Source organism: Necator americanus, chromosome I (genome assembly GCF_031761385.1).
Source record: "Necator americanus strain Aroian chromosome I, whole genome shotgun sequence".
NCBI classification, from domain to species: Eukaryota; Metazoa; Nematoda; class Chromadorea; order Rhabditida; family Ancylostomatidae; genus Necator; species Necator americanus.
Genome location: NC_087371.1, coordinates 12,083,227 through 12,110,760, shown reverse-complemented (window position 1 = coordinate 12,110,760; position 27,534 = coordinate 12,083,227). Strand labels below are relative to the sequence as shown.

Here is a 27,534-nt window from a genome sequence, read left to right as displayed (position 1 = left end):
GCGACGGACACTTACGACACTTACGAACTGGCATTTCAACAACGTAAATATATGTTATTCTAATGGATATGACATCATTCGGTTCGATTTTGCGTCAAATTCCGCAGGATCATCGATTGATGATCCGGGAATGGATCATCATTGCTGAGTAGTCCAGCGGAATAATATGTGAATTGGCTGTTTGATCGATCACTATGGTAGCGCTTCTGAAGTTTTCGTCGCATTTGATGCACCTTCACCGCGGCGCGGATGTCTCTCACTGTGAACAGCATTTCGCCTGGAATATTTAAGATGCAAAGTGTGTAGAGGTAAAATTATGAAAGTTCACTTTGCTTCGCAAGAAAAGACAACCCCACCAAGAAAAATATATTCGTTATAGTCGTACTAAAGAGAAGTGACTTAAGATTAAGTACCACATATTCGAATGCTTTTGTAATCGAAGAAATCGAGAACTGAATCTACTTCACTAACAAAAAGCGGTCATGAAAAGGTATTTAAGAATTCAATAAACACGTGGAAACTATAGAGAAAAGAGGTATAATAAACTGCACATAAATAAAACTTAAATACCACGGTTCAAAATAACAGTTCGCAAAACCGGTTAGCATCACATACCATCATCGTCTGAATCACTCTCCTCCAGCAAAATTTCCTGCAGCCATTCTCGCTCCTTCACGTTTTGGAAATTGAACAGCTTGGAAAGCTGTAACGTAAAAATTGGCAATAATGCTGTGGGACTGGGAACAATTCACAAATAGCTAACAATGTTCCTGACAAAATTTCACCTTATGTTTCCTTATTTCTTCAGTAGGGTAAATTCCTTTTGCTGAAAAAATACTTGGGCGCCTGTTGTTAGGACCACGTCCTTGGTGATGAACCAGAGTAGACCCTGGTATCCTAAAAACTAGAGCAATAATGCACGATCATCGGATCACCGCTTCTAGACCACGCCGTAGTAAATCACAGAATAGCAGCAAAATATTACATTACTTCTGCAAACTTGATAGAAACAGAGGTTCAGGTAGAGGTGAAAAATCGCAGTGAAACTGATAACAAAAGCCAAATTCTTTCATTGTTTCGCGGTTAGCTCAAGGCCACAGTACTCGCAACAGCTTGAGCGCTACAAGGCCACCAGTTGAACTGTGTGCGTTCAAATTCATAAACATGGAAATACTGTTGGAATCTGGTTTCTCTTTAGGAATTGAAAAAAACGATGGAAAAAGAAACGCAGATGGAAATTATTTACAGTGAAAACTGAATAAAGCCTATTTTGATTATGGAGAAAATAAACTATCGCTCCCAATGACTTCTGTAAATGTCCCAATGACATACCTTTAAACGACATGGTGATCAAAAAGTAGCGACATTTATAAGCAGGAACGTTAAGAAATAAATAATCAAAGCAGCAATTACACGACTATACAGTAACTGAATCCTAATAGACTTCTCTCCAATTCGGGCTTACTCATACGAACGGAGGTTGAATCCGTTCTGACGTAAAACGCAACTTTTTTTTTGGTTCAAAGAATGACAGTAAACAAGGCTAGCCGACGAGACGCGAACGACAGAAGAGGTAAAACTCGACGTGTAACGCGGTTAGAAAGACGCGCTGAAAAAAGAGAAATGGGTAAAAAAAGCACATCAATGCGAATTCAAAGCACTAAGCAGCCACAAGCCAGTGAACAGTGGGAAATGAACAGGAACGGTAGTGATAGAAGAGAAAGAAGAATGCTGAAGAGGAAGATTTTGACCAAAGTAAGACAGGACATCAAAATCAGATTGGACACTCAGATTAACACTATATAAACGATCTAAGTCTGAAAAGTTTTTTCTCATATTGATTAAGTGAATCCTATGTATCACATGTGTTCCATGCTGTCAAATTGGCCACAGTTGAGCAGTTATTTACTCCGCTTTCATTTATTAGCTAACATCAGTGATTCACCATCACTTTGGGGGGAAATGTAGGGTTGCTCTCTTAGTTGTCCGTCTAACCAACATTTGCTCTAAGAACCCCTAACAATGGTAATCTTTTAGCCTGAAAGTGTCTCATCCCTAGTGTAAATCACAAATGACCGCTGGTGCAGTTCCCGATTACGAATACAGCTTAAAATTTCTCCAATTTTCTGTTATTTCGGCGAGTATTTTTGCTTCTTACTGTTGCGTATCGACTGAATACTGCGTGAATGATTACTCGTATCCGCCATGGATAAGAAAAAAAATGATGAGAAATCTCCTTGAAATGTGAGAAAAAACTAAAAAAACTGACGTGAACAGTCATTCAGCGAACAGAGTCGTACAAGACCACATTAACAAGTTCACGTTACCAAGATTTTTGATTTCAACGAACCATAAAGCAGACGTCTCCCTCCAGAAAGGATCCCAATACTTTTTTTTCCCCTAATGACATCCGTACCTGTCTAATTTCTCTATAATGCAGCAGTGAGTGAACAATAAAGACAGGAATCCTTTACGGACGTGTTAATCAATATGACTGAGCATAGAGTGGCTCATAATTAATTGATTTGATAAGTGGGCTGCGAAGGATATTATTCTCAAAAGAACGCTCGGAAAAGTTGCGAGATAATAAGGAAGATGAGTCACCGTGAAGATGAAGTTCTACTTCAGCTTGCGAAAAATGACTCTCTGACCTCTCGCAAGCAGATTTATCCGGAAAGCGAGATTCACTGAAATACGATAGAAAATACGATAGAATGCATAACAATTTCAGAGTACAAGGAAGTAGACTACGTTTGGAAATTCAAAGATTTGCATGTACACATCCACGTGTGGACGAAACCGATCGGAATTTGCTGCGAAGCGAAAATCTACAGACCATCCATCATCCAGAGTGGCGCGATTATAAGACAGCTAAATTGACAAGCGACGTTCGCTCGCTCGGACGATCAGCTGTTTTCTATTTTCGGCTGCGCTTCAGACACATAAAGCCAAACTCAATTGGATATTGGTATCGAAATATACACTTAAAGGCAGCACCCCACGAATCTGAGGTGGTGCAGATTTCAGGTGGAGTATTCCTATAAGGGATAGTAGATTATGGAGAGGAGGGTGATTCCGTCCATTTCTTCCTAATTGCCGTAAAAAAACGGCCTGGAAGATGCGGCGCCGCACAAGGGTGGCACGCTCCAGTCGAACTCCTTGTAGAAAAAAGTGTGTCAGAACGCCCGAAACCGTATCTTCCGGGCGGTGTTTTTATGGCAATTAGGAAGAAATGGACGGAATCACTCTCCTCTCCATAATCTACTATGCCCTATATGAGTATTCCACCTGAAATCCGTACCACCTCAGATTCGTGGAGTGATGCCTTTAACAATTGCAGTATTGCTAGAAATTTATGCCTAATAGTCAGAATTGATAAATTTCATAATATTTCGACAAGTAGTTGATGACTTTGAGACAACTTAATGTGTGCTTTCTTCTCCAAAGTCTTTCTTCCAGAAAGTGTGAAAATCTGACCTACTGGAAAAGTAGATGTACCATTTTATAGTTAGAATTCGAGCATATGATGGAGAAAAGTTTCAAAGATTTTAGCCTAGTTTGGCACACATCTCTGCTCTGCCTCGACTATAAGAAAAGCGAATTCTGCATAATTAATAGTAAATTACCCTTTATTTCAGCACAGTTTAAACCATCCAGAAAACTGGGTGTTACAGACAAAGTGACGATGCCAACAACAGCAAAATCAATGACAATCACCAAATAGTTGCAGCAACGTGCATCTTTTACACTATGATCTCATCTATCTCAAGACTACTTTCCTTCTTGCGAAATGTGTAGAATTTCGCAAGAAATGTATTGAGAAACTAAATGAGCGAACTTGTTAACAGAGGACAATATTTTTCAAAAAGCAGTTGCTTCACTGATTGAACACAGTCGGCATAGGTTTGAAAAGGTTGGTTGCATTGCAATGAATTTCGAAAGAAAAAGATTAGAATATGCCTGTATGGCAAAGGGAAGAAACTGGAGATTTATTACGTGAAATGGAGTATTGGTCACCAAATAGGGAAAACTTAATTGCAGTATAAAAAAAAGGTAGTCATCTTCAGATATTTTTGTCACGGTGGCATAAAGATGAAATCTGAAGGAAAAAAAGGGATGAAAGTCTTGGTGGGCGGTGCTTTCATGCGATGGTGTTACAGTAATTGACAATTCTAATTTAACTGAGTTCTGAAATTCGCTCAAATCTTAAATACCGGGGAGAGTTCCTGTAATGTAAATTAGCAGATAGCAGATAAATCAACATTACGAAAGCAAAACAAAGAGAACGGAGAAAGGAACAAAATACTGGCACTGACCAAAAAATGAAAGTGTTCAATATGTGATACAAATTGAAAATAACACCAACATTCTAAGCTGACATTGTGGAAGGAAGGATGCCGATCAAGGAATCCCACATAATCATAGAGAAAAATTGACCTGTATTTTTTCTACTTCTAGACGTTTTCACAAAAGAAACTGATATTCCAAAGGTTGTAGCAAGCCGCAGAAGCTGTAACTTACTTGATAGGTTGAGCGAGTAACTTTTCAACTTGAGCTATGTACTTGGACAGATCTAATGCACGTTCCATTTTTTGTATACGGGCCGACAAAGCGGCTACATCTCTGAAAAGAGAAGGTCAGAAGTCGGAAAAATCCCAAATCTAGTAAAGGGTGGCCATTAAAACTTTAAGACGACAAAGAACATCAATAATTAATCAAAACAAAAGGAAAAACAGAAACTCCTGATCGTGATTTAGTCCGTCAAATATATATGAAGTAAAAATGAGAAGTAGCATGAAGCACAAGACAAAAAATACTATGCCAAAATAGTGCTAATAATTTGTAAAGCACTTTCCTATTGCAAACGGAAACGATTATTGGGAAGTTTTGAGTTAATGATATAGTTCTGGCTATGTTTTCCTAAAAGCAATATAACTACAAACCTAAATCTATGAGTGCAAGGTTCCCATCAAATAAATTGATGGTCTTGACGAATTTGGAGAATCATCATCGAGGAGGCAGATCCGTATTAGTCTTTGTGAAAGGTCACAGAGTTGTCGTATTTAACATAACATTCTTATGTGGTGCTAAAACCCACAGTGTATACGACGAAAAATATGTCTTATTTTTCTATACGTGTATGTATAAGCAGAGAAGTAGTTGATTATTAACCCGGAGACTTATATTTGTGGGGATAGCAATGCGAAGCCACCACTAAATCAAGAACTGACATATTTGACTTGCAACACTTTTCGTGAGACTGTTTTTGATATAAAGTAAATAAAGATAGTTAACAATTTCAGTGATTTCCGACTGATAATATTTCCACAGATGCAAGAGAGCAGAAAAATGCTTATTCGAACCCGTCGCCTCCTAAACAAGTGTAATTTGTAACTGGAGATGTAAATTTTCATAGTATTCAATCATCGTTTGGGATAAAATTTAAAAAAAAGATTAATTTAGACGAGAACATTGAGTTTTCTTTTGGGATGATTGAATGGGCATAGCAGGGCAAATGGCTGCAAAACTGCTAACGAAGTAGCGCAATGCAGTTGCAAGAGATTGAGAAACCAATAAAATAAAAAAAGATTAATTTAAACGGGAACAGCTGCACAAAATCACATTATATCTCTCAAATTTGCACTATTCACATAGAAAAATGATAGAAGCGCGGGAATTTTAAGAAAATACACTTTAATGATAACAAAAGCCATTACGAGCGTATAAAAATTGACTTCAAAGATTTCTAATTATGAAGAAGGAAGGCATCAATTCCCAGTTAAGTCAAATATTTACACATACCTTTTGTCGTACGTCCTAGCGACAATTCCCGAGCACGACGAAGATGACGATGGTAATGGATAGTCGTAAGGCCCTGGTTGTGACATAGCTTTCACCATCTGCATACGAAAAGTGTCACGTAGATCATTCAAAACAAAACTACGATCGACGCCATACAATATGTGCAAGCTACAAGACGAGACAAGATAACTAGACAAACATGGAATATCGGAAAGAAACACATCAGAATTCGTTCTCATTCAGCCAAAGCTTTCGAAAATAAGGATTACAAATCGACTATGGCACAATGTCAAGGAACGTGTTCCTCACGACGAAAAAAAGCAGGACTTATTCAAATGAAGAAAAAGAATATAACGGGAAAACTAGCAACCTAGAGATACCGATATCACGAAGACTTAGAAAATCCACAAAAATACAAGCAATAACGTACATAATAAACGTAAAGCGAAGCACAAAACGATACGACATCGGAGGACAACATCTTTAACGAAGAAATTGAGGAATGACTGATTTGGATGCGGTTCGCGACCAGCCGCGTGGTAAGCGGTTTTGGACGTGGTTGCAACTAACACATACAATTGGCGCTTAAATTTGAATTTATTACTGAAGATGTTTTCCTTTTTTGTGTTTTTGCTTCATTATGTTCTATGCAATCACCACATATGTGTGTTATACATGTTCGAAATTTGCGGACTATTTTGTGGACTATTTCACTCTTCTACACATGTGATTCTGATTTAATTTAGTATTTCCAAATTTTTCTCAGAGATAAGTTGCGAAATTCCTACTGGTACAGTTTCATGGAAACATTTTTCACTTTCAATAACAGTGGAAAGTGAAGCGCATTCAGTGACAAGGAAATATTGATTTTGAATCCCACGGAGAAGGGAACTGTTCTCGGTTCTCGGTTGTTCGTTCCCGCTAATTTCGAAGTGTAGTCTCTGAGGACTATCTATGTAACTCATAGAACTGGTTTGTTTTACTTTTTTTCAAAATTTACATCTTCTCGACTTTCTCCAGTTGAATCATCTCGTTTCTCTACTTGTTTGTGTTTTTTTTTCGCTCGTCTACTTATTTGTGTCCTCTAGTTACCGTGTTTGGTTTCTGAAGCTTTAATTGGGTTTCCGAAGGCTAGTGGCCAATGACGCTTCCCATGGCTTAGTATTGTTATTGTCGTGTAGTTCATGGCGGGTACAAAGTTAAAATCGATAGCAGTATTATGCCGCCAGAATCAGCTAATCTGTCAGATTGCATTTTTATCGCATTTCCTCTGAATGTGATTGGATTCACGGGTTTTATCATTATAATGATAATGATAACCTTCTACCTGATAGTACAGAGGCTTTTTTCCTATATGAACAAGAATCCTTTCATTTCAAAGCTACCAATTGAATTTTGATCAGATGAGACTCTTGAAATGAAATAAAAATAATCTTTTACTGTCTATCTTGCTGTAATGCATTGTCTATAAAAGCAAATTTAGTAAACGTTGTTGTCACGCGACCCGTATAGGCGCCGGAACCAGCGTCCACCCGGACGACCGCCGTGCGCGTTCGATTGGGGCGCAACATAGCTACTGGTGAATGGAGGGTTGCTTATGTTAGACAAAAAATAATTGTGAGTCGCTGAAGACTGATCGTGGTTGTTTCGGAAAGTTATTCTGCCTCCAGTTGTGACCTGCTGACGGGAATAGGCACGAAATTTGTGGACTATTCCTTTTTTCGGATAGTTTAACAACAAACTTTGCTTCACTCGCATTTGTTCTATGGCTAAAAACTTTGGGAGTATGTAACCACGGGTATTGTTAAAACGTTAACGCTAAAGCTCTGACAACAACTTTGTGTTTGAAACACACCCATTCGTGGTTTTTTTTCCTCTTCTTCACCGTTTTTTCCTATTAATCTTCTAATTTTGTTGAAGGCCTTTCTTTGTGTCTATTCCTTCACAATAGCGCTAGTAGCAGGAGTAAGACGCATTCTCGCTTTACTCCAAATACTGGGACCCTCTTCTTTTTGTGACTGAGTCCGATGATGCCTTTACTTTTGCTTGAAAGCCATTTAGTTAACTCTCAAGATGTATTTTTTTGTAAATCTCTTAACCTCGTGCATTTTAAGCGCATCTCGCTCTTAAACAAAGCATTGAAAAAACAGAAAAAGTTCTGAAGCAAGTTTAGGTTACTGGAACTGGGATAGGTGGTAATTTTTCAGCCAAAAAAGTTGTGCAAGGTAGAAAAAAGTAGATACAGTTGTTGTAATCATGAAATGTAGAAACAGATATCACCAGTTAGCTGCTTGCATTTACTGCTGCTGGGCAGTCATTTGCGGCGCTCGATTAGCCTTAGGCGCAAAGGAATTCAGAATGAAATCGACTTTCTGGCGACGGCAGACATCCGGCGGCGGTGTTGCAATGGAGTCCGTTGCAGTTTCTTCTGTTTTCTCGCTTGTTCGCATTTTTTTTATTGTTATTCTCGAATTTAAACTGCTTGTTTCTTAGTTTAATATATTCAATATTAATACTTTAATATATTTAATATATTCACTATGTCCTACTCAAGGAAGATTCGTCATTTGTTTCTTTGAAATAGTGTATTGATGATTTCAAATTAGAGGAAAATGCTTGAGAATTAGGGGGAGGGATTAATTTTTTGCTGTGATCCAGTCACAATCAAATCATAAGAGAACAAGAAACACCATACACACAAGATCAACAATCTTGATAAAGAAAATTCTCGATTGATTTGTTAATTCGACGTACAGAAAAATCAGTGGTAGACAGAAAGAATTCGAAACGCTTTTCTGGTATAAGTAAGGCAATGTCAACTGAATACGGTAAACTTAAAGATAATGCGAGCTAAATTAATAGTATTATGAGCTTAGCTGAGCTAAATTCCTGACAGCTGTTTCTTTAACCTTTCTCTTTAAAAGATAACATGGAAGAGTATCGGTGTAATCAAAAGAAGCTGTAGAAAAATTGTCCCTCTCAGCTTTCTGGAATATTCGTTGGAATATTTTTTTTTTGTATGCAGGACATTTCAAGTTTGGTGAGAATCGGGAGTGCTATTGAAATTTCGGCGAACGTAAATGCCATACGTATCGAATCATTATCTATTCTTGAATAAATGAAACATAACGAAATTTTACGATGAATATAATTTTGATGGTTTTGATGTTTTCTGAATAATAATGTGAATCTAATACTAGGGTGAAACCTATAGAATCGAGAATTTCATTAAAATTCGTTGTCGATTTCGCGCAATCGGTGCACTTTCTATTTTTTTTAAAAGAAACTATTCGAAGAAGAGGACAAGTAGTTCCATGCACAAAACCACTGTGTTTGCATACTTATGTAGAAGACAGCCTTTATTATACACTTGAACCTTAAGTAGAGGCAATTATCATGGTTATACATACGTTTGGGGCGGTTTCAGTTAAGTTTCGCAATAGGTGTGCGACTCAGCGGAGCTGAGAAACGCTGTTCCTCTCTGTCATTTATTGGGTTGTTTACATTTGTTGTTATCTCTTCATCCATGGATATTTTTCACCTTATTCCGTCATAAGAACGTTTTCCTCGTTCTGGCTTTCTCATCAGATGCTAAGTACTGCATAGTTGGTGTCGTTAAAGGAGAAGGTTGCACTTCGTGCACGATTTTATTGGCTCTGCAGTGAGTCATTTCGTATCGTGTCATCTCTGTTTATTTGCGGACTTTTTTTTTAGAATTTCCATGTTGGCTTAATGTGACGTGGCAGAAATGTGCCTATGCCCCATTGCAAGCTGACTGGAAATAGAGTATGCGACGTTCGAAAAATCTGGAAACGTTCCATAGAAAAATACAATTGATTTAAATAAAATGAATAAACATACTCACTAAGAGCGTTTGAGCAATAGAGAAACTTATAAAACGGTAATTTAGGCATGAGAATAAGTAGGAGTAAAAAAATAGAATAAAGCGAATTAAAAGCACAATGCTAAATTGCAGCTAGATTTCCATTTCATTGCTATGAAGGTTGTGGTATAGCACAACTGTGGTGAACAAATAGGTGAACAAGTAAGTCACTTTCTGACGAAAAAGAAAAGATAATACATACTTATACGGCATGATAGTTAAGGTGAAAATTCATGAAAAATGAATTGTAACTAAGAAATAATTGCCGTCGGACATGAATAATGATAGGATGTTGGGAGAGATGCATAAAGTTAGGGTTGGATTTTATCCGGCTTTATGGATTTTAATTTAAGAAATTTGAAACGGGAGATTTCATTGTAGATGTTGAGCTAGATTTTTGTTGAAAAATTAATTCGTCGAGAAATGATGAAGTACATCAAATGTGGTGAACATGTGGTGCTAAAGAAGGAAGACGAACATACGAAGACTTGGTGGAGGAGATAATAAGGGACAAGCCGAGTCTCTTCAAATCCGGTTTTGCGCCCGAAAATTCCAGTTCCCTGTAGAGTTGAGAAAAGTGTGATTTTTAGGAAACATTCCCAACAATCCATAGTTCTAGTCGTTTTGTTGACCAGTTTTTCTTTCGAAATTTCGTTGATTTCCGGAAACGTACAACTAATGTCAACTTTCCAAATGCTGCTCCTCTGAATTGTGGGTAAATCTCCTCAAGAAATGTCTTCATATACTTTTTTTAAGGTAAACAAATCACAGCGAGTTTGCAATTTGAGAGCTGCTTATTTTCTCACAATTAAATTCATTCCTGCCAAAGTTTTGCATAATACTATAAGAGAAGTGCGTGAAAATTAAAAATTTCTTCCTAGGGAAAATTTCATACTTCACTGTGACGATGAGGTTTTGCTGGCACAACAAATCTGATATCCACTGCATTCGTTTATCTAGCATCTAATAATGAACAACTGTCAACATTTTTGTTTTAGGCAGAATAGGTAACTAGTTAGGCCTTATAGTATTGTAATAGTGTAGTACTCTGTTAATATTGTTTCCAAAGAGTGCAGATCTTTTTTCTATGGCAATCTTTTTTAGAAGTGTTTTTTTGCAAAAACTTGCCCGTAGCATAAGTTCTTTTGATTTACTTTGTACTTCAGTCAACCTACTAGAAACAGGTATTGGTTTTTTTCTTTTACAAACCACATTAATTATTACCGAAGCGTAGGAAAAGTGGCTGAGGCGTAAAAAGAAGGAAAAAGCAACAACCCGTTATTGCTTATCTATTTCTATTCAGTTTTGTCTTTTCTTCTGCTGGTGTTGTGGAAGCGGAAAAGTTAAAGGCATCACCCCACGAATCTGAGGTGGTACGGATTTCAGGTGGAGTGTTCGTATACGGGATCGTAGATTATAAAGAGGGGTATGATTTCGTCCATTTCTTCCTAATTGCCGTAAAAAACGGCCCAGAAGATGCGGCTTCAGGCGTTTTGGCGCACTATTTTGCACAGGGAGTTCGACTGGAGCGCGCCAGCCTTGTGCGGCGCCGTATCTTCCGCGCCGTTTTTTACGGCAATTAGGAAGAAATGGACGGAATCATCCCCCTCTCCGTAGTCTCCCATCCCGTTTACGAATACTCCACCTGAAATCTGCACCACCTCAGATTCGTGGGGTGATGCCTTTAAATGGAGAGGGCTTAGTATGGTCATGGTGAACTTAGTGAAGTTAATATTTACATTTCCAGTAATAGACTGATTAAGCTTGGTTTTAAAAGCAAAAGTAAAAGTAAGGCAATACTTTTTTTTGCCGTTATCTTAGGTTTCTTTTTTCAAGCCTTAAAACATTAGGTTGTAATAAATATAGATGTAAATATAAACATAAATAAATAAATAAGTAATAATGCAATAAATAAACATGTGCACAGGACCAAGTGATGAGACTTTTTTTGCGAAATGAAGACAATGATGTGATAATGTAGTATTTAACTCTTAATATATAACAGAACAAAGTAGTGTAGTGGATAATGTCATGTCTCATTTAAGGATGTTGTTAACCTCTTAAATAATCCAGTTTTTTTTTCAATGCATACTCTAACGTCTGGGATGGGGGTTTTGAAGGAATGGCGTTGAAAGTCTGAAAGAAAGATATAAGGGGACCCAAGGAAATGAAAGAGATTTTGTTTTAGAGTTAATGAAAGTTTCGTTTTATGTTAATTTTGGAGAATAAAGGAAGTGTAAAATTATTATTATTGATTATTTATTGGACGATTCAACATGTAATATTCATGTAATTATTGTTATGAACAAATATGATGCATGTCTAAAAACCAGTAAAGAGAGAGATGTGTCTGTTTTCTGTGGAGTATTTCGGTATATAAGGAGAATAGCAAGCAGCGCGGTGCGGAATCGAGCGACGAGGTTAGGGTGTTTCCGGGCGGGCCGTTCGCTTACGCACTGGTCGTCATCCATCGCGTGAACGGGTTCTTTTGTAAGCAATATACTTGTGTGATGCAACAAAAAACATGCATGAAGGAATTTAGGTGACAAGTAAAGATTTTTTCTAAGGAGTTTCCAGAAAGGAAAACAGAACTTATCCGTTAGCCAATTGGTTACCCTCTTTAGCGCTTATGGCGTATAATATGAACGTCATAGAGTACACTTTTTGTACAGGCGCACACCACTTAAGAGGTTAAAAGGATACTGGTAATGATCTTGTCTTTGATCTACTGTAAACTCCACATACAGGACTACGTGATCTATTTCTTACAAATTAAATACTAAATCATCTATCGTTTGTGTCCTTTTCGATTCTTGCTAGTGAATAAGAGCGGAATGAAAGTGTTTCGAATTTGTTTATGCTTCTGGTTTCTTTTCGATTGCGTGATGTATACAAATGCCCTTGTTTCGATGTAGAAACTAAACGTACGCTGAAGAATTCCAGTTTCATTTTGTTTGGATTTAATGGAGAAATCATGTAAACCTCATCATCAGCGTTTAGGACCTGTATCTTCTCAGAATAGTTTCGGCTTGGGGAGATTTTTTTTGACTTTTTTTCTGACAATTTAGATAAATTTCAAAAGGAGTGCTGAAAAGGGTAAAGACGTTGAGATGAAAGAAGGTGAAGTAACTAGGGAAACCTTTCCAATGCATCCGATGAGTTCGTGACAGAATTTTGCATGGCATCCGATTGTCGTTTGTTGTTATTTCCCTTGCAATGCGTTCATAAAACTTGTTAGTTCGAGGATGGCCTGATTTTTGACTCTTAACCCGTCAGCTGAAGTTTTCAGGAAGCGACAACAATTTCTTTTGCGCCACTCAGTAGCTTGTCAAGTATACTTGGCATCGTTTTGTATTCGTATCGCGTCGGCGCACGTTTCGCATAAAAATATAGGAATGAGATCGATGTCTTTTAATATTAGCTTGTTTCTGGGGCACTCTCTTGAGGGAGGATCGAAAACCTTTGAATATCAGCTCTGAACCAAAGCTTAGTTTCCTTACGACATGGGTTGTGGAAGACACAGGTTGTGTAGCAATGGACTGGCGCGAATTAACGATATTGGTGACTGGAATAATTAGCAAAGAGACCTGTCACGGAATGCGTACAGCTTAATCGCGGCAATTACACGGTTTTGCGATGTCTCATACCAACCGTATTATACATTGAATCATCCGAGGCAACACTGTGCTACGATATTTCCTAGTATTTTCACATCCTTGTACCGGATAGAGCATCCACCGCTAGTAGCTTCAGAAAAACTAGAAATTGTGAAGGGAATTGCTCGAGTAATGTATCCGGTTTTGTTCCAGGCAATTTTATCATTTTTGTCTTGCTAGCATTAAAAGCATCACCTCACGAATCTGATTAGATTATTGGTACGGATTTCAGGTGGAGTATTTGTGTATGGGATAGTAGATTATGGAGAGGAGGGTGATTCCGTCCATTTGTTCCCAATTGCCGTAAAAAACGGCCCGGAGGAAGCGACGCCGCACCAGGCTGGCGCGCTCCAGTCGAACTCCTTGTAGAAAATAGTGAGCCAGAACGCCCGAAGCCGTACCTTCCGGGCCGTTTTTTACGTCAATTAGGAAGAAATGGACGGAATCATCCTCTCTCCATAATCTCCTACCTCGAATACGAATACTCCACCTGAAATCCGTGCCTCCTCAGATTCGTGGAGTGATGCCTTTAACTGGGTGTTTCATATTTGTGCAGTAGAATGTTATAAAAGAATGGACAAAGAGAAAATAAGAGTAAAAACGCAAAGATAAAGATAGGTGGTAGAAAGCAAATGTCGTAGGAAATGCTTGGTGAATGCGCTAGTGGCTAGGACAAAATCCTGAAATGAAATTCTGCTCTCGTTGTCATTTGATTGTGGTTATTTACGCCTCTAATATTCAAATGTGTAGAAATCAATTGGAAATTTGATTCGAGCTGTACATTTCCCCAGTGGTTCTAGGAAATGCATGAAGGATGAGAGTTAACACATTTCTGGATATGACAGAATAGATATGCTGTAGTGAAAATGTGGATCGTGATCCTCATTCGAAACGGCATTCAAGACATATTCATGAAAGAGTGGTAGGAGAATGTAGATGACATCTTAACAATAAATGGTAATATTAACAGTACAGTGAGTTATTCCAAGATCTAGATGATATCGAAATCTAAGAGAGAATTTCCTAAGAAAGGGAGAAGAGAGAAGAGTTGTACGGAAATGTTTGATTGTGATCCAGTTTTGACGGCGGTCATTTTGTTTGGCTAGTAATATGTAATGTTAAACTAAACAAAAAATGTACCAAAGAAATCGAACGAGTTGGGCAACCACTAACAATATTCGTTTATTTGATTAAATAACCGAAATCATAGGTTTGTAAATCAAGTTGAATGTCGATAAAATCAAAACGTTTTTCGTTTTCTTTAACTAGTTTTCATCTAACTTTAATTATTTTCGTAATTCGAGCAGTGAATGTACAAGAAAAGGAATTAATTTGTCTTTATTCTCTCCAAATACGTTCAAACCATTCAAATTAACCGCGAGAACTGAACACCGCATATCAACAGCTAAGATTGGAATTTTGAAGAACATTCTTCGGTAATGCTCACTCCTTTTGTGTACGCAATGGAGATCTTAAGATTTAGATTGCATATGTTACCTAGGATTCGAAAACTATTCGTTTTATAACCGAATTTTTCCATTTATTTTGTGGCTATGACAATAAATGGTCAATACAAATATCTTTTTCTCTCGTACTTGTGTATCTACCTATTTGTCTAATAACTTATTCAAATGCATAATCATAAATACAGTAAAAGAGGAAGAAACAACTGTAGAAGATAACGGACGGGAAGCAGCAGAAACTAGACAGCAAATAATAGATTCTGCCATCTTTAATTTCTTGCTAGGACCTATTTGCATATCAATGTTGCACACAGTTAGTCAAGTCCTTTGTATTTCTCACGAAATCGGATTCGAGAACAAAAATTCGGATGATGATTATTACCCAAACTATATGAATTCTTAACAAGTTTTTGATTGTTTTTGTTACATATCTCCTTTATTTGTTTCAGAAAACTTTGGAAAAGAAGCAGCTTTCGAAAATGCTCAAAAGTTTCAAATTTAGGCCTCCAGTAGTTCGGTTGTTAAATGTTTTACGAAAATTTTGTTATTTTTTATCAGCTCAATTTAGTAACTAATAATCAGTTTTTTTTCATTCTAGTTTTTTTTTTTTGGAGAGCTGAATATGAGACAATTATATATCCAAAATGGTAACTAAAATATTAATTTTATTTCCTGTAGATCGAAAGGTAACTTCCAACTTGCGCAAGTTCCTCCGTAGAACGTTTTTCCTTGCATTTTTCACTTGTAGAGTAAAGAACTGTTCATAATAGTTTTCTTTTGTCTTTTTCACTTTTTTAATTGAAAAACAGCCTTCACACTACCAATATTTTTCTGCGAATAGAAAACTGAAACTAGAACAAAATTCTATTTATTCAAACTGAGTTAATACCTAAGATCAAAATTTGTTAGTCAAGTATAGTGTCCTAAGGGATGTGTAGTAATCTTTATGTTCGGCTAAGAACGTAGTCGACAGATCAGTTTTATGAGTAGAGAGACATTAACAACGCGTAGATCAAAGGAGTATCAGTGCGCTAGGAAATGCTAGGAATGTGTTGTTTTGAAGAGGAGTTCGTTGCTGAGCGTAGGAGCTGGGAGCGAACGGCGCGAGGTGTCTTTAGAAATCGGATTACGGGCGGTGCGATAATGACTCGCAGCAGTGTGTGCGCGCGTCCGTGCGTCGCTCAGCCCATACGGAGAGAACACGAAGAATTTACAGCGTATCTTAGGAAAGCGAAATGAGTCTCTGACACCAGTGCGCCGCACGGATCCCCGTTCCTTACGACATCGTGACGACGAGGCCCGCGGCGAACATCGATCCAGGAAATCGCTAGTATTGATTGGAAGAATCGGATAGTGAGAGGAGAAGAAAGCAAAGTGCTATCAATTTGTTGAAATAAGGGTCCGATAATTTAGAAAGCGATGGACGGTCGTCTCACATTTGATCATGATCGGTGATTCATCGAGAGGATTCATTTGTTCCCATTTATGCCCAAACTAACTACTGTGAAATCCATGAACTCGTAAAATTGTCGTTACTGTAATGTGGAGGCAAAAGTTGGTGAAAACCAGAAATAATGCGTTCGAAACAGTAACGAATGCAGTGCTCGAGAAATCTGTTTCCTTAGAAAAGCTGCGCAAAAGATGGGTATTGATCGACGTGAATAACATTCTGAACGGGTAGGAGAAATGCTGAATACGTATGTTGAAATATAATAGTTGATATTTATTCAAATAAGCTAGTAAAATTAAATTAATATATTTGATACTTGATTTTTAATAGTAAAACTAATAAGATGAATTTTTTTATTTTAGGTTTGTCCGTGGTAGTATATTTTTTTTTGAAATTTGATTGCAATTTCAATTCCTTTAATTCTTTGCGATTTGCGAAATCTCGATTATCAGCCCTTCTTGACTAGTTAGTTAGACTACGCAGTTTTTCGATATTCGGTTCATTTGAAATACAATATTTCGTTTACCATGGTTTGCGAAGTGCACTGCGCACGTAACATATTTACCGTTTAATTCTTATTTTTTTTTAAATCATAGCTAGGTGTTTTTTTAGTGTTAGAATTGGTTCTTAGTATAAGGATAAGGTGTTTCGGGTTAATCAAATCGCTTGGGATGAATAGTAAAAGTGAGGCTTTTTTTGCAGAAAAATTATTGTGAAGAATTTCCTGTGATTACGAATTTGCATGATTGTAAAGATGTGGAAAAATCTGTCTAAGTCTTGAAGATTTACAGGTGTGTTTTTGTTTTTGTCCTCATCGACGAATCTTTTTTTTCACATTTTTTTTCGATGGAAACATGACGAACTCATAAAAAGTGTGTAGGATGTTCGAACTGGAGAATATCGATTGAAAGGAGTGAAAGAACATTTACTGAGAAAAAAGCGTGGGTGTTTGTCCCTACACTGTTAAAGCGCCTTCAAGTGAGTGATAATTTCTAATTTTTTAGTCTTGGAATTATTCAAACGAGAAGGAAAGTTTACTTTTTTATAGAGGAACGTCAGAAGTTTTAATACAACGGTCTTGAAGCGAAGTTGCGAAATATTTCAAAATTACTTCAGGATAGTTTGCCGGCAGTTTTTCTCCTAAAATTTTCACACGGTTCAAAAAAAATATGTGGAAGCTTGAGTTTGAAAAAAAGTATTTTTTGGTATAATATTAAAATTTACACAAACTTCTCAAGTTTTATTTTTTAAAGCTGAAACCACACTTGAAACGAAGTAAAAAAAAAGGAACAGGAAGGAGGACCAAGAAGGAAGTAGCAGTAATAGAATGAGGATAAACAAAAAATTTTGTGGAAAAGCGAGCGCCACGCAAGATTTTTGTGGAAGACTGAGTTTTTTACTTTTCAGTGTATATAAAAAGAGGACCAAATTTCGACGCGGTTTGCTTTCGTAAAAAATCGTAAAATGTTTTTGATGTAACTTGAGAGTCAACTTTCCATATCATATCATATATTTATCAGAGATTATATATTTATGTATTTATTTGTTATATATTACATATATATAAAGTTAATTTGCTGGAGGGACTATTGACGTTAAATCTTTGTTCTAACATACGGTTGTCTTCGGGAACCAGAAATATAGGTGGAGTGATGGACCGGAATTTGTCGAAGAAGGCAACATGTTTGCTTTAGCGTTATCGATTAAAATTGAAAGTGGAGTTTCACCGAAAAATCTTCAAGAAAGGCGTCTTCATTAGTTGCTAGGCGATGAGTTTGACCTCGATTCGCATCTCACATAGCTCGAAGATTAATCGAAAATGACGTCGAGATGTGGAACAAGGGAAAAAAGGAAACAGATGGGATGCGTGCCAACGCGACGTTGGCGCCGTACGGCGTCGTAGTGGCTGATGCTGAGTCAGTGCAGCGTGCACCGTTTGTCGCCGCCGATGAATCCACGACATCGTCCTTGAACCATTTCGCATTCGCTGCCGCGCCATGCGATGCGAAGCGAATCGTCGTTGTTTATCGTCGACGCCAAGTCTCGCGCGACCTTATCGTAATGTGAAGGCGGTGCCGATGAAGTCGTTATTAGCTGTTGCAAATATCGTGTGACTCTACCTGTGTAGCTCTGGACGTATCTTCTGTGAGTTGCACGCACTGAAGGTCTCAGGATGACTACTGAAGCACCCACAGTAGCCATTGCGTCTCTTAATTAAGAGGACTGGACCTCGCTTAGGCTCCCTTTTGTCAATGTGAACGACGTTATGTCGATACGGATATAATTTTATATGAAATCTTCTACTTTTAGTGCTTGCTGAAAATGGCATGAGGTAGCAGTACACTTTGTTACTCAGTCACTCTTGAATCCTATTCGCAAACCTTAGTCAGGTGTTGGGAAATAATCCTAGGCTACACCTAGTTCCCCATTCTCTGAAAGGATATGTGTGATCACTCTGCTGTTATCTCATTCGATTTTGCCGATTTTTCGATTTCGAATAACTATGATTTTTCATGTTTTTGCCAAACATCCCGATGTTCTTTGTTTAAGAAACTATTTCGGCGCATTTCTTCATCAACTTGGCTGTTTGTTTGTATCCCGAGTCCTGGAAATAATTTTGGAACCGTGTAAGATCTCGGGTTAAGTGAAGCCGGCGCTAACTTTATTCTGTTTATGTCTTATATCTGACGCTGATCTCATTGTGATGTCCTGGTAGTTCTTGCTCTTCAAGAATTTTCTTCTGGTGCCCATTCCTAGGATAACTCATGCTCCATCTCAGTAAAGCGTTTGAGGATTCTTATGTGCTCCAATGTTCTACTACTTTTTTCATGCTTTGCTTTCCAAGTGACGATCTTTTTTTTCAACCATTAACTTTTATTATTTCCCTTTTAATCATCTCTTTCCATAAAAGGGTACTCAAGGTCTAAATAAACTTAACCTTGAGTTGAGTGATCTCGCGTATTCACGTGGCCTGACTCGACAACTTTTTTGAAACCTTCTTCTCCTAGCGCAGTAGCGCAGTTTCGAGTTTATTTCTTTGTTTTTTTTCTCTCAGAAGAAAAAATGATAGCAGAAAAAATAGGAACACAATTTGTATAAGGGGAACCCATCCGAACAGAACTTGCTTGATTAGGAAACAGTTTTGAATAGGTTTTTTTTAAAAAATAAGTTGGAACTTAGGAAAAGTACAGGAAAATCTCTTAGTTTAAGCATATGCTGTTTAGTTGATTCTTAGAGATAGTAATAAATTTGATGGTTCTTAAAATAGCCGAAGAAATACAGGAGAACATGCTATATTGCTGGAAGTTGGAAAAGTAAATTAATCATCCTTTGTACTATTCTATATTATGCACGATTAAGTGGCCTGCTTCGCGGTTCTTTGTATCATTCCAGGATTACTCACCTCTGAAAATGTGCGTTTGAATTTCCTATAGGAAACGTTTCTAAAACCAGAAAACTGGTGAGCATAAATTCCATGGCGACGAGACTTCCCGCAAAGGAATGTAAGAGGCTTCTTTGTGGGACTCCACCGCCCTACACACATTCGGAAATCTTTAGTTAGTTAGTTAGTTTTAGAACATGGAATCACTTCTTAACTTTTTCAAAGTGGAAATGATTTAATTAAGAATCCTTCTCAGATCTAGTGCTATGAAGAATTTGATGATGACTGGCTCAACTGTAGTGTTGTAAGATTGTGGAAGTTTTTTGAATTCGTCGAGGATTTCATGAAATTCGTCACACTTAGTTCATTTTGCAATCAAGATACATAGATCTTCTTTTTCATGTTGGCACCACCTTACTCTGGCACAATAATGTCATTAAAACAAGTAATCGCTGCTAGACTGACCCGTGGCTGTTTGCATTCAAGGAACAAGACGTTTTAGTTTCTTTATCGGAACTTTCCTTTTTCGTAGGTGTTTATTTTTGTTTCCATGTCTGTCTTGATTCTATTTTTGTTATGAGCACGGTTCTTCAACGCTCTAACGAATTTTTATTTCGTTGATTCCACTTTCAATTGTGAAATTGTGCCAGACTTTCCAGTCCTCGCGCTTAGTGGTCGGAGGCCTTTATTGCCCCACCTGGCGCTATTCCCTTTCCGGCGCTCATCTCAAAAAGCGATTAACCCGCCGTTTGCGTTGCTGTTCTCTAGTACAGTCTATCTGCGTATGTATTTGGTGCGATCGTCCTCGATAAACTTTCGCTCGTACTCAAAGCGCCAGTATTTACCTTGTTTCTCGTAGCGCTGAGATGATGTTTATGCCACGAGAGGTTGTGGCCGCTTTTTTTGAATGTGGCGCTTGATGCGCGTCAACAAAGATCGGCGCCTTTTCTCTGTCTTTTTTAACACGTCGTCCCCTCTATACCGTTCAATCTCCACTCAAATACGATCGAGTGCGCGACTGAGTGCTGTTTCACTCCTGCGATGGACTTTAGTCTTCTCATTTTTCCCCTACCTCCGCAAAAATCATTGGATCCTACCACTACTAATCAGGAAAATTATTGGAAAGCAAGAATGTCTCCTATTATAAGAGAGAAATCTACGTGAATTTGTTCCTTCACATAGAAGCTTGTAAAGAGATCTTGATCTTTAGATCTTTAGTAGAATGCCCACAGTTAAATATACTTCAGATGATCTTTCGCTGTGCACCATCGAACTAACTATTCTTAACGATTAGATTAGTGGTCGTTCAGTCATAGAGGAGTAGCTTTGCGAGTTTCTTTGTTGTACTGTTCTTTCTTGCTACTACATTATCCCCTTTTATTTCTTATCCCCTTCTTCGAACTAATTCTGCTCATCTTGTTGCAATGGTCTGCTTTTTTCAAAAACTGATTAACATCGTAAGGTACTAATTGATAAGTGATATTAAGTAGCATTTATCTGGTAAATAAGAAATATGAATAATGTGACCATCGCCATTTGCCTCGTTTTTGTTAACCTTTTGTCGCCGTGCGGGCGAGTCAAAACGACATGAAGCATGGTTGAGTTACCTAAGCGGCCGCGTTCGAAGCGGTGCGGTGGAGCGTGACGATCGAGGTAGGGCCCTTGCTAGCACAGTTCGAAGATTAGTCGAAAAGGAGTGCTTTAATTTGTTTTAATTCGCGGTGGTCCCACTTCAACTCCAACTGCTTTCTCCGCAGCGCCTTTCGAGCGCAGCCGCTTACGCAACTGCACCGTGCTTCATTTCTTTTTGACTCTACTATACTTTAAATCCACCGTCGCCGTAGCGGCGACACGCTTGTGTAGTTTACTTTAGCTTTTCCAGAAGAAAATAACATAAAATTCGTTCGTTCCTGCGATTGCTTGATTCCAGTATATACAGTATTCCATGTGCTTGATTAAACTAGAGTCCAAAGTGTTGAAACATCTCTATGGCGAGCTGACAGCTGAACCAAAACGGCGCAGAGATGCGTCCATTTCTATGGTGTGCATAGATGTGATAGTCGGAGCCGGTGCTCCGACCCCCTTCACTTTTAAACGGTTGGCGAAATTACCCCTTCACTTCTCGACGGCTGGCGAAAGGACCCCCCTCACTTGAGCTGCACCCCATGAGCTAAACCCCCTTCACCCGAGGAGGGTCCGGCTTCTCCCTATCTCACCTATGATGGTATGAGAGATCTACGCAGATCAGTATGCTAAACAGAATTGCTAACACGTTTTCAAATTTTATGCTCTAGCTCACGTTTCCTTTCCAATCTATCCGCTACCGTTGATTGTTATTGTTTTCAATGATATTCTACGTGTTCCACGTATATCGTAGTCGCTCGCCGTGTGAGATGCGATCAAAATGAACCCCGTTACGAACAATGGAACACACCTTTTGCTTTCGTACTCGTTTTAGATCGGCACACTATTGAATTTGTCTCTTATGAAGCTAAATTCATCTCTAGATGTTGTTGACGAAACATAGTAATATTCTATTTCTTGTTCAAGACATTCGCTTGCTTTGATGCTTAGCATATGTGCACAACTTTAAAAAATTCAAAAAATCTCACGTTTTCTTGTTTAGGATCATTGTAAGGAAGGAGTAAGCATCTTTCTAGGTTAGTTACACTTAATTTAGAAATGGAAAAACTTCACTTATATGTGAGATGGAAGTCTGGTACTCTCAGAACTCTTAGCTGCGTCATATTTTCGTCCCAGGTTGATTTGAGAGCGAAATTTCTAGATCACTTCAGAGTTCTTTTCATTTTATCCGGGATCAGCCATTGTTTCATGAAAGATGTTTTAGGTGTTCATAAAAGTGGGAAAAAAAGGACAATTCAGAGAATTGAGGATTTTTTTTCCGAGTACTAGGCTGCTTACAGCAAAGGAAACCCTGTCTATGAAGTTTACAAAAAGTGAAAGTTCTAGTGCCTCAAAATTCCTCGCTTGATAAAGGTTTGCACTGAGATGAGATAAGGATGATCCTACTATTTCATGGGATACAATTCACCAAGCGAAATGAGACAGAAGTGGACCTTTACTCTCGTTGATGGATGGCCACATTTTTACTTATTCAATTTGATAAATCAATCCTACCACTAGTTTGATAACCAGTCTTACCACAAGTTGTTATATCTCGATACGACTAATCCCCGATTATGGAGATTCTTCCACACTCCAGACCCTTAGGTGTTCGCTCTATCGTTGATAGATGACCGTCTTACGAAATGGTCGCATAGATAGAGAAGGGCCTTGTTCTTCTCTCAGGAAATTAAACACGAATGGTCGACTGCGTAGCGCCAACGCGTCAGAAACCTTGCCATTAATTGGTCTCGTATATAAGGAGGACGAGACACGGTCGTTGGTCCCGCCTCGAGGATTTCTCATTTCGCTTTCTTTCTCGCAGCACATTTGATTCACCATCCAGACTATACAAGTTTCTGATTTGTAAACTGTGTTCTAGCGCACAAATCTAACACACTTCCTGTTGATCTCAACAAAAATCCGAACATCAACAATCAACCAGTTGATGAGATTTGATGTAGGAAACATGAAGTCTCGTCTCGGTTTAGGAGAATGAAAAAGCGCGTCAACAAGATAGAGGTAGTCAACAAGAGCACGGCACTCACATCCTCTCTGTTATCAGTTTATTTGAGAAACTAGTAGAAGAGGAATTAGAGAAATTGTTGGAATTGTTAACTACTCATGAATCTGGTTTACGAAGGGAGTCTAATCACATTTTGTTTCGACTTCGACTTCAGTAAAAGATCTCATTACACTATCTCATTCGTTTCTTACAGTGACGGATACGCAGTACTGGCTCTATTCACTCATTCAAATTCGCCTAAGAAGCTGCTCGTCTCCGTCACTATAACGCCCACGTCTGGTTGGCGAATCATGCAATTTCCAGTGTATGTGTAGTCCTGCGGCTAGCTTATCTTCAATTTCATGTTATGTGTTGTCTCAGCTGTTTTTCCATTAATCGTGGGCGGTACAGTGGAGAAAGGATGTGTTTTCTGATTGGATGGCGTTCTCCACTGTGTATTTCATGCACTCTGTTAGTTAGGCTGAGCTTGCAATTAATAGTGAATGGATCCCTTCAAATTCTTTGAATTTCAATTTTTCTTCGATCCTATTCTTATTTGTTTCTTCTACTTGACATAGAATATTGCTAATGTGCCTCGAAAGTTCCCCCTTGTAACTGATAGCTTCCTTTTTATCCGTTTGGCCATCGTAATAAGTTGAACTCACTAGGAGTAGGATGTCTTGCGGTGCACTCACATCGACTCAAATCCCTAGGGTTTCTCGCACTCTAAGATCCCTATCCTGATAGAGGGTAAAGGAAACTAACGCCTAAGTCCATTACCTTTTTTAGATTACTAACGTTTTTCCTGCGGAAGAGAATGAGGAACGATCAATCACCTAAGTTGCGTCACATCGTGTCTTCACTTAATGATTAATTTTCCTCGTCGAATTTACCTTGCGGAAAACTATCAGCGCTCAGTAGTTTGACCGATTAATATGGCTGCAGGATGCCTCTGACTACAAGTATTCGTGCATACTTAGGTATAAATAACTTAACAAACTTTTAATTTAGTAATATGAGAAGAATATCAAGGAACTCTTTGAGGAATTTTAATACTCTTCATATGATCTCCAAGTCCTCTTTTATTGAACCCTTTGTATTGTGAACCGAATTTCTTGTTTTGCCGGTGAGGTCTGGATGAAACTTTATTTATGGCCCGACGTCAATCTCGTCTCTCTTGAGGTTTACCTCGAAACGGTTGTTGAAACGTTAGGCCATAAATAAACTTTCACCGAAATCTCGCTGACAAATCAAGATAACATAGATCCAATTCTTCTTGTATTTATTTCAGCGGTATTTGGATTTGTGTTTAGGGGAGTGTGTTTGTTTTTTTACTTTCATTTGTGGAACGATTTACGAGTTACAAATTATGATCAATTTTGGAGTTCTGAGTGGTGTTCTCACCTCTTCTGACCCACTTTTCGTAGGTTCCATACAGGAAAAGGTGCTTGCCACGAATTCGATGATTTTTTAATGGCCCTATTCTACTTTTTTTCTGTTTTTAAAAGAAAACCACTTCATCTTCCTTTCTTTTCTTGTCGTAAGAAGGATTACGCTCTTTCACCATTGGTCATTCGTGATTCTCTTTAGAAAAGATCCCAATTCTTCCCATGTTGGATTGCATAATAGCGTGCTGCATTCAGAAAATGTCAATAGATCGGGCGGTCGCGCAAATGTGATGAGGTGGCATTGGCCTATTTCACAATGCACCCTAGAGACATAATGCAGCTCTGTCAAAAAAAAGAAGAAAAATGATTTATGGTGCAGTTTGGCGTAAGTGGGATCCGTTCGTGCAAAGCAGTGTGGCTCTCAGCTGCGTTTTTGAGCGCACGAGATTTTTTCCGTGACCGAACACGTTTTTTGTGACCGCACGCGACTTAGGAGGTATTTTTTAGTCGTGTTTTAATTGCGTATATTTCACTGCTCTGGACGAGCTCACAAAGTTCAGTTCAAAAGTGAAGCTGGACGAGGGTCCCACAGCGCACATGCGCACAGTAAGTTCACCTAGTGTGGACACGCGAGAACTGTCTGCAATAGAGGTATGACGAGTTTTTGATCGGGTTTATATAGTCGGGTCAAAACGACATGAATCACGAGTGTAGTTGCGGTCCATTTGGGTACGCGCTCGAAGCGGCGCGGTGGAGGCAGCACCTGGAAACAAGGTGGGACCGTCGCAAACTGCGGCGATAAGCGGTGCCAGAAAGGGTTTCACCACGCTCCTAGTCGCTACACGCCACCGAAGCGCCTCGAAGGAAGCCGTGTACGCAATTGCGTACGTGCTTCATATCGTTTTGACGCTACTGGATGTGTCCTATTTTGAAATCTACCGTCATGGGATAGTCGAATAATTTTGAGCTGGAAGACCAACGTGGCGATGGTTCTAAGGGCAGGTGGTTTGCGAAGGGTGTTTTTGAGACTTCCTAGGTTTCGTCAAGCTTATTAAGCAATGATAGGATCAGACAAGCTAGGGTGTTTGATTGTCGACCTTCCACAGTCCGATAGAAAACAGCCGAAGACCTGTTTATGGCTAATGCGATCACTTAGGGTTTGGCATGTGCGCCGAATTGTTCGTTAAGCGCTTTTTTCTATTGTTGTTCTTTTTTTCTGTTTGAGAGATCAGTACACGCCTTATACATTATTTTTTTACGAGAGGTTCGACTCCCGTGTAATCATCACTTTTTGTTGACGCGGAAAAAATTAGAACCGGTTTGTAAGTTGAGTAGGCTAGCGTGAGAAAAAATTTCGTCTGAGAGACCACCTACTTCACCGCCTGACCTCTTCACTGTGAAAAACTAGACTCCTCTAGTTGTTTAGTGCTCTCCGCTCTTCAAACGCAGCTGTCATGTGTTATTTTAGTTTGCCTCGTTTAAGACTACATACTTAATTCTTCCAGAAATTTCACGAATATATCAGGCCAATTTGCTTGTCTTAGCAGAACGTCCGTAATTTGTTGCTATCATTGCACGGTAACTAGTTTGAGCAAAAGTTTTACAATTCCGCTATGTGTTTTTTTTGGGAAAGTGGAATGCGGGAGAGGATCGTAGTTTGATGGGAAGTGGATCGTCTGTCCTCCTTTTTCACTAACAACTGCACATTCATATACTAGTGGTTTAATGAGCTGTTGGTGATCTGTTGAGCTATCGTGACTCTGGATTTTCCTAACTACAATATACTGTTGAGGTTTGGATTGCATTACGCTGAAGATTCATGAACGCTGTATATTGAATGTAAAGTTAGTGCGTCACTTTTTTGATTGACGTAATCATCCATAAATTATGCTTTTGGATGCAATGAATAATTCTACTGCATTCTATGTTCTCATCTCATGTTCGGTTTCTAGATAGAGTATCATTGATGGGCAGTCCAAATCTTTGCGTATGTATCCTTTCGTGTTCCTCTTACGACGGAAATGCTATCAGTCAAGGAAAAAATTACGATTCAATATTGTATTATTGTTGTAAAATTTATGGGCATTCTCGGGAATTATATTGCGAGCCTCTCTAGAATGTGTAATTTGTACATTTTATTTTATTTTTGTTTCAGTTTCGAAGTAATCATTTGATTTTCAGGAGAAAAGTTTAAAAAAAAAACTTGTAAAAAATTACAAATGATAGAATTTCCATCCCTCCAGTTGTTAGACGTATTTATTTGCTTATCTTTCGGGAATAATTACTTTGACATTACATATGTCAGACAACTTTTTACATTCATTCTTTTATGGCTCTTTTATCTGCTTATCAGCAGCAATGCACTTAATCTCATTCCACGTGTCTAAATGTGAAGGAAAACGCCAGAGTTTTCATGGGGATTTTCCCCGTTTTTCTTGGATCTACTTTCACTATTCACTGAAAATTTAATAGAACACTGCAATTTCCTGTTTTTAAAGTACGCAGAAACGTTTATAATGGCACTTTTTCTCCTATATGTTTGCCTAAAAGTGGAAAGCACGTCCTAGTGCCTTTAAGCACTTTCTGTCGCTTGTTTCGCTTTGTTCGTCGAGTAACCGATTCGTAATAAGTCACTTATGCTAACCATAACCTCACCAACCTCGCCGTCGAGCTGTGGTTCGAGCCGAGGGTTCACCTTCACCCATGACTCCTCTCTGTAGAACCTCGATTTACCAGTGATTGAACCGTGTGTAGTGCTTTGCGTTAGACTTGTGAGATTGCTTGTGGACGATTTCTGAAGATCTTTTTTCTCGTGTTAACCTTATGCGTGGAAAGAAAAAGGTGAAGAGAGAAATCACCTTGTTTTTCCTTCTGAACACCAT

The 27,534-nt window shown here is 38.5% G+C and overlaps 2 protein-coding genes across 4 annotated transcripts; one reads left to right on the top strand and one right to left on the bottom strand.

The window, feature by feature from the left end:
* Positions 1-74: 74 nt before the first annotated feature.
* On the bottom strand, positions 75-27,534 carry RB195_005233 (uncharacterized protein; the record flags this gene model as incomplete). 3 transcript variants are annotated; one of them, XM_064177597.1, is made up of 7 exons in its annotated part: positions 75-277; positions 616-703; positions 786-897; positions 4,522-4,623; positions 5,803-5,900; positions 27,312-27,446; positions 27,511-27,534. In XM_064177597.1, the coding sequence occupies 7 exons, from the start codon at positions 27,532-27,534 to the stop codon at positions 75-77; spliced, it is 762 nt and encodes a 253-aa protein (XP_064034722.1). The 3 variants fall into 3 exon arrangements, with proteins under 3 accessions (XP_064034722.1, XP_064034725.1, XP_064034723.1); XM_064177599.1 differs by lacking the exons at positions 27,312-27,446; positions 27,511-27,534 and having other exon boundaries at positions 5,803-5,906; XM_064177598.1 differs by lacking the exons at positions 75-277; positions 616-703; positions 786-897; positions 4,522-4,623; positions 5,803-5,900 and having other exon boundaries at positions 27,225-27,446.
* Positions 18,085-18,321, top strand: RB195_005234 (uncharacterized protein; the record flags this gene model as incomplete). Its single annotated transcript, XM_064177600.1, has 1 exon — positions 18,085-18,321. One exon carries the CDS (start codon positions 18,085-18,087, stop codon positions 18,319-18,321), a length of 237 nt encoding a protein of 78 aa, XP_064034724.1.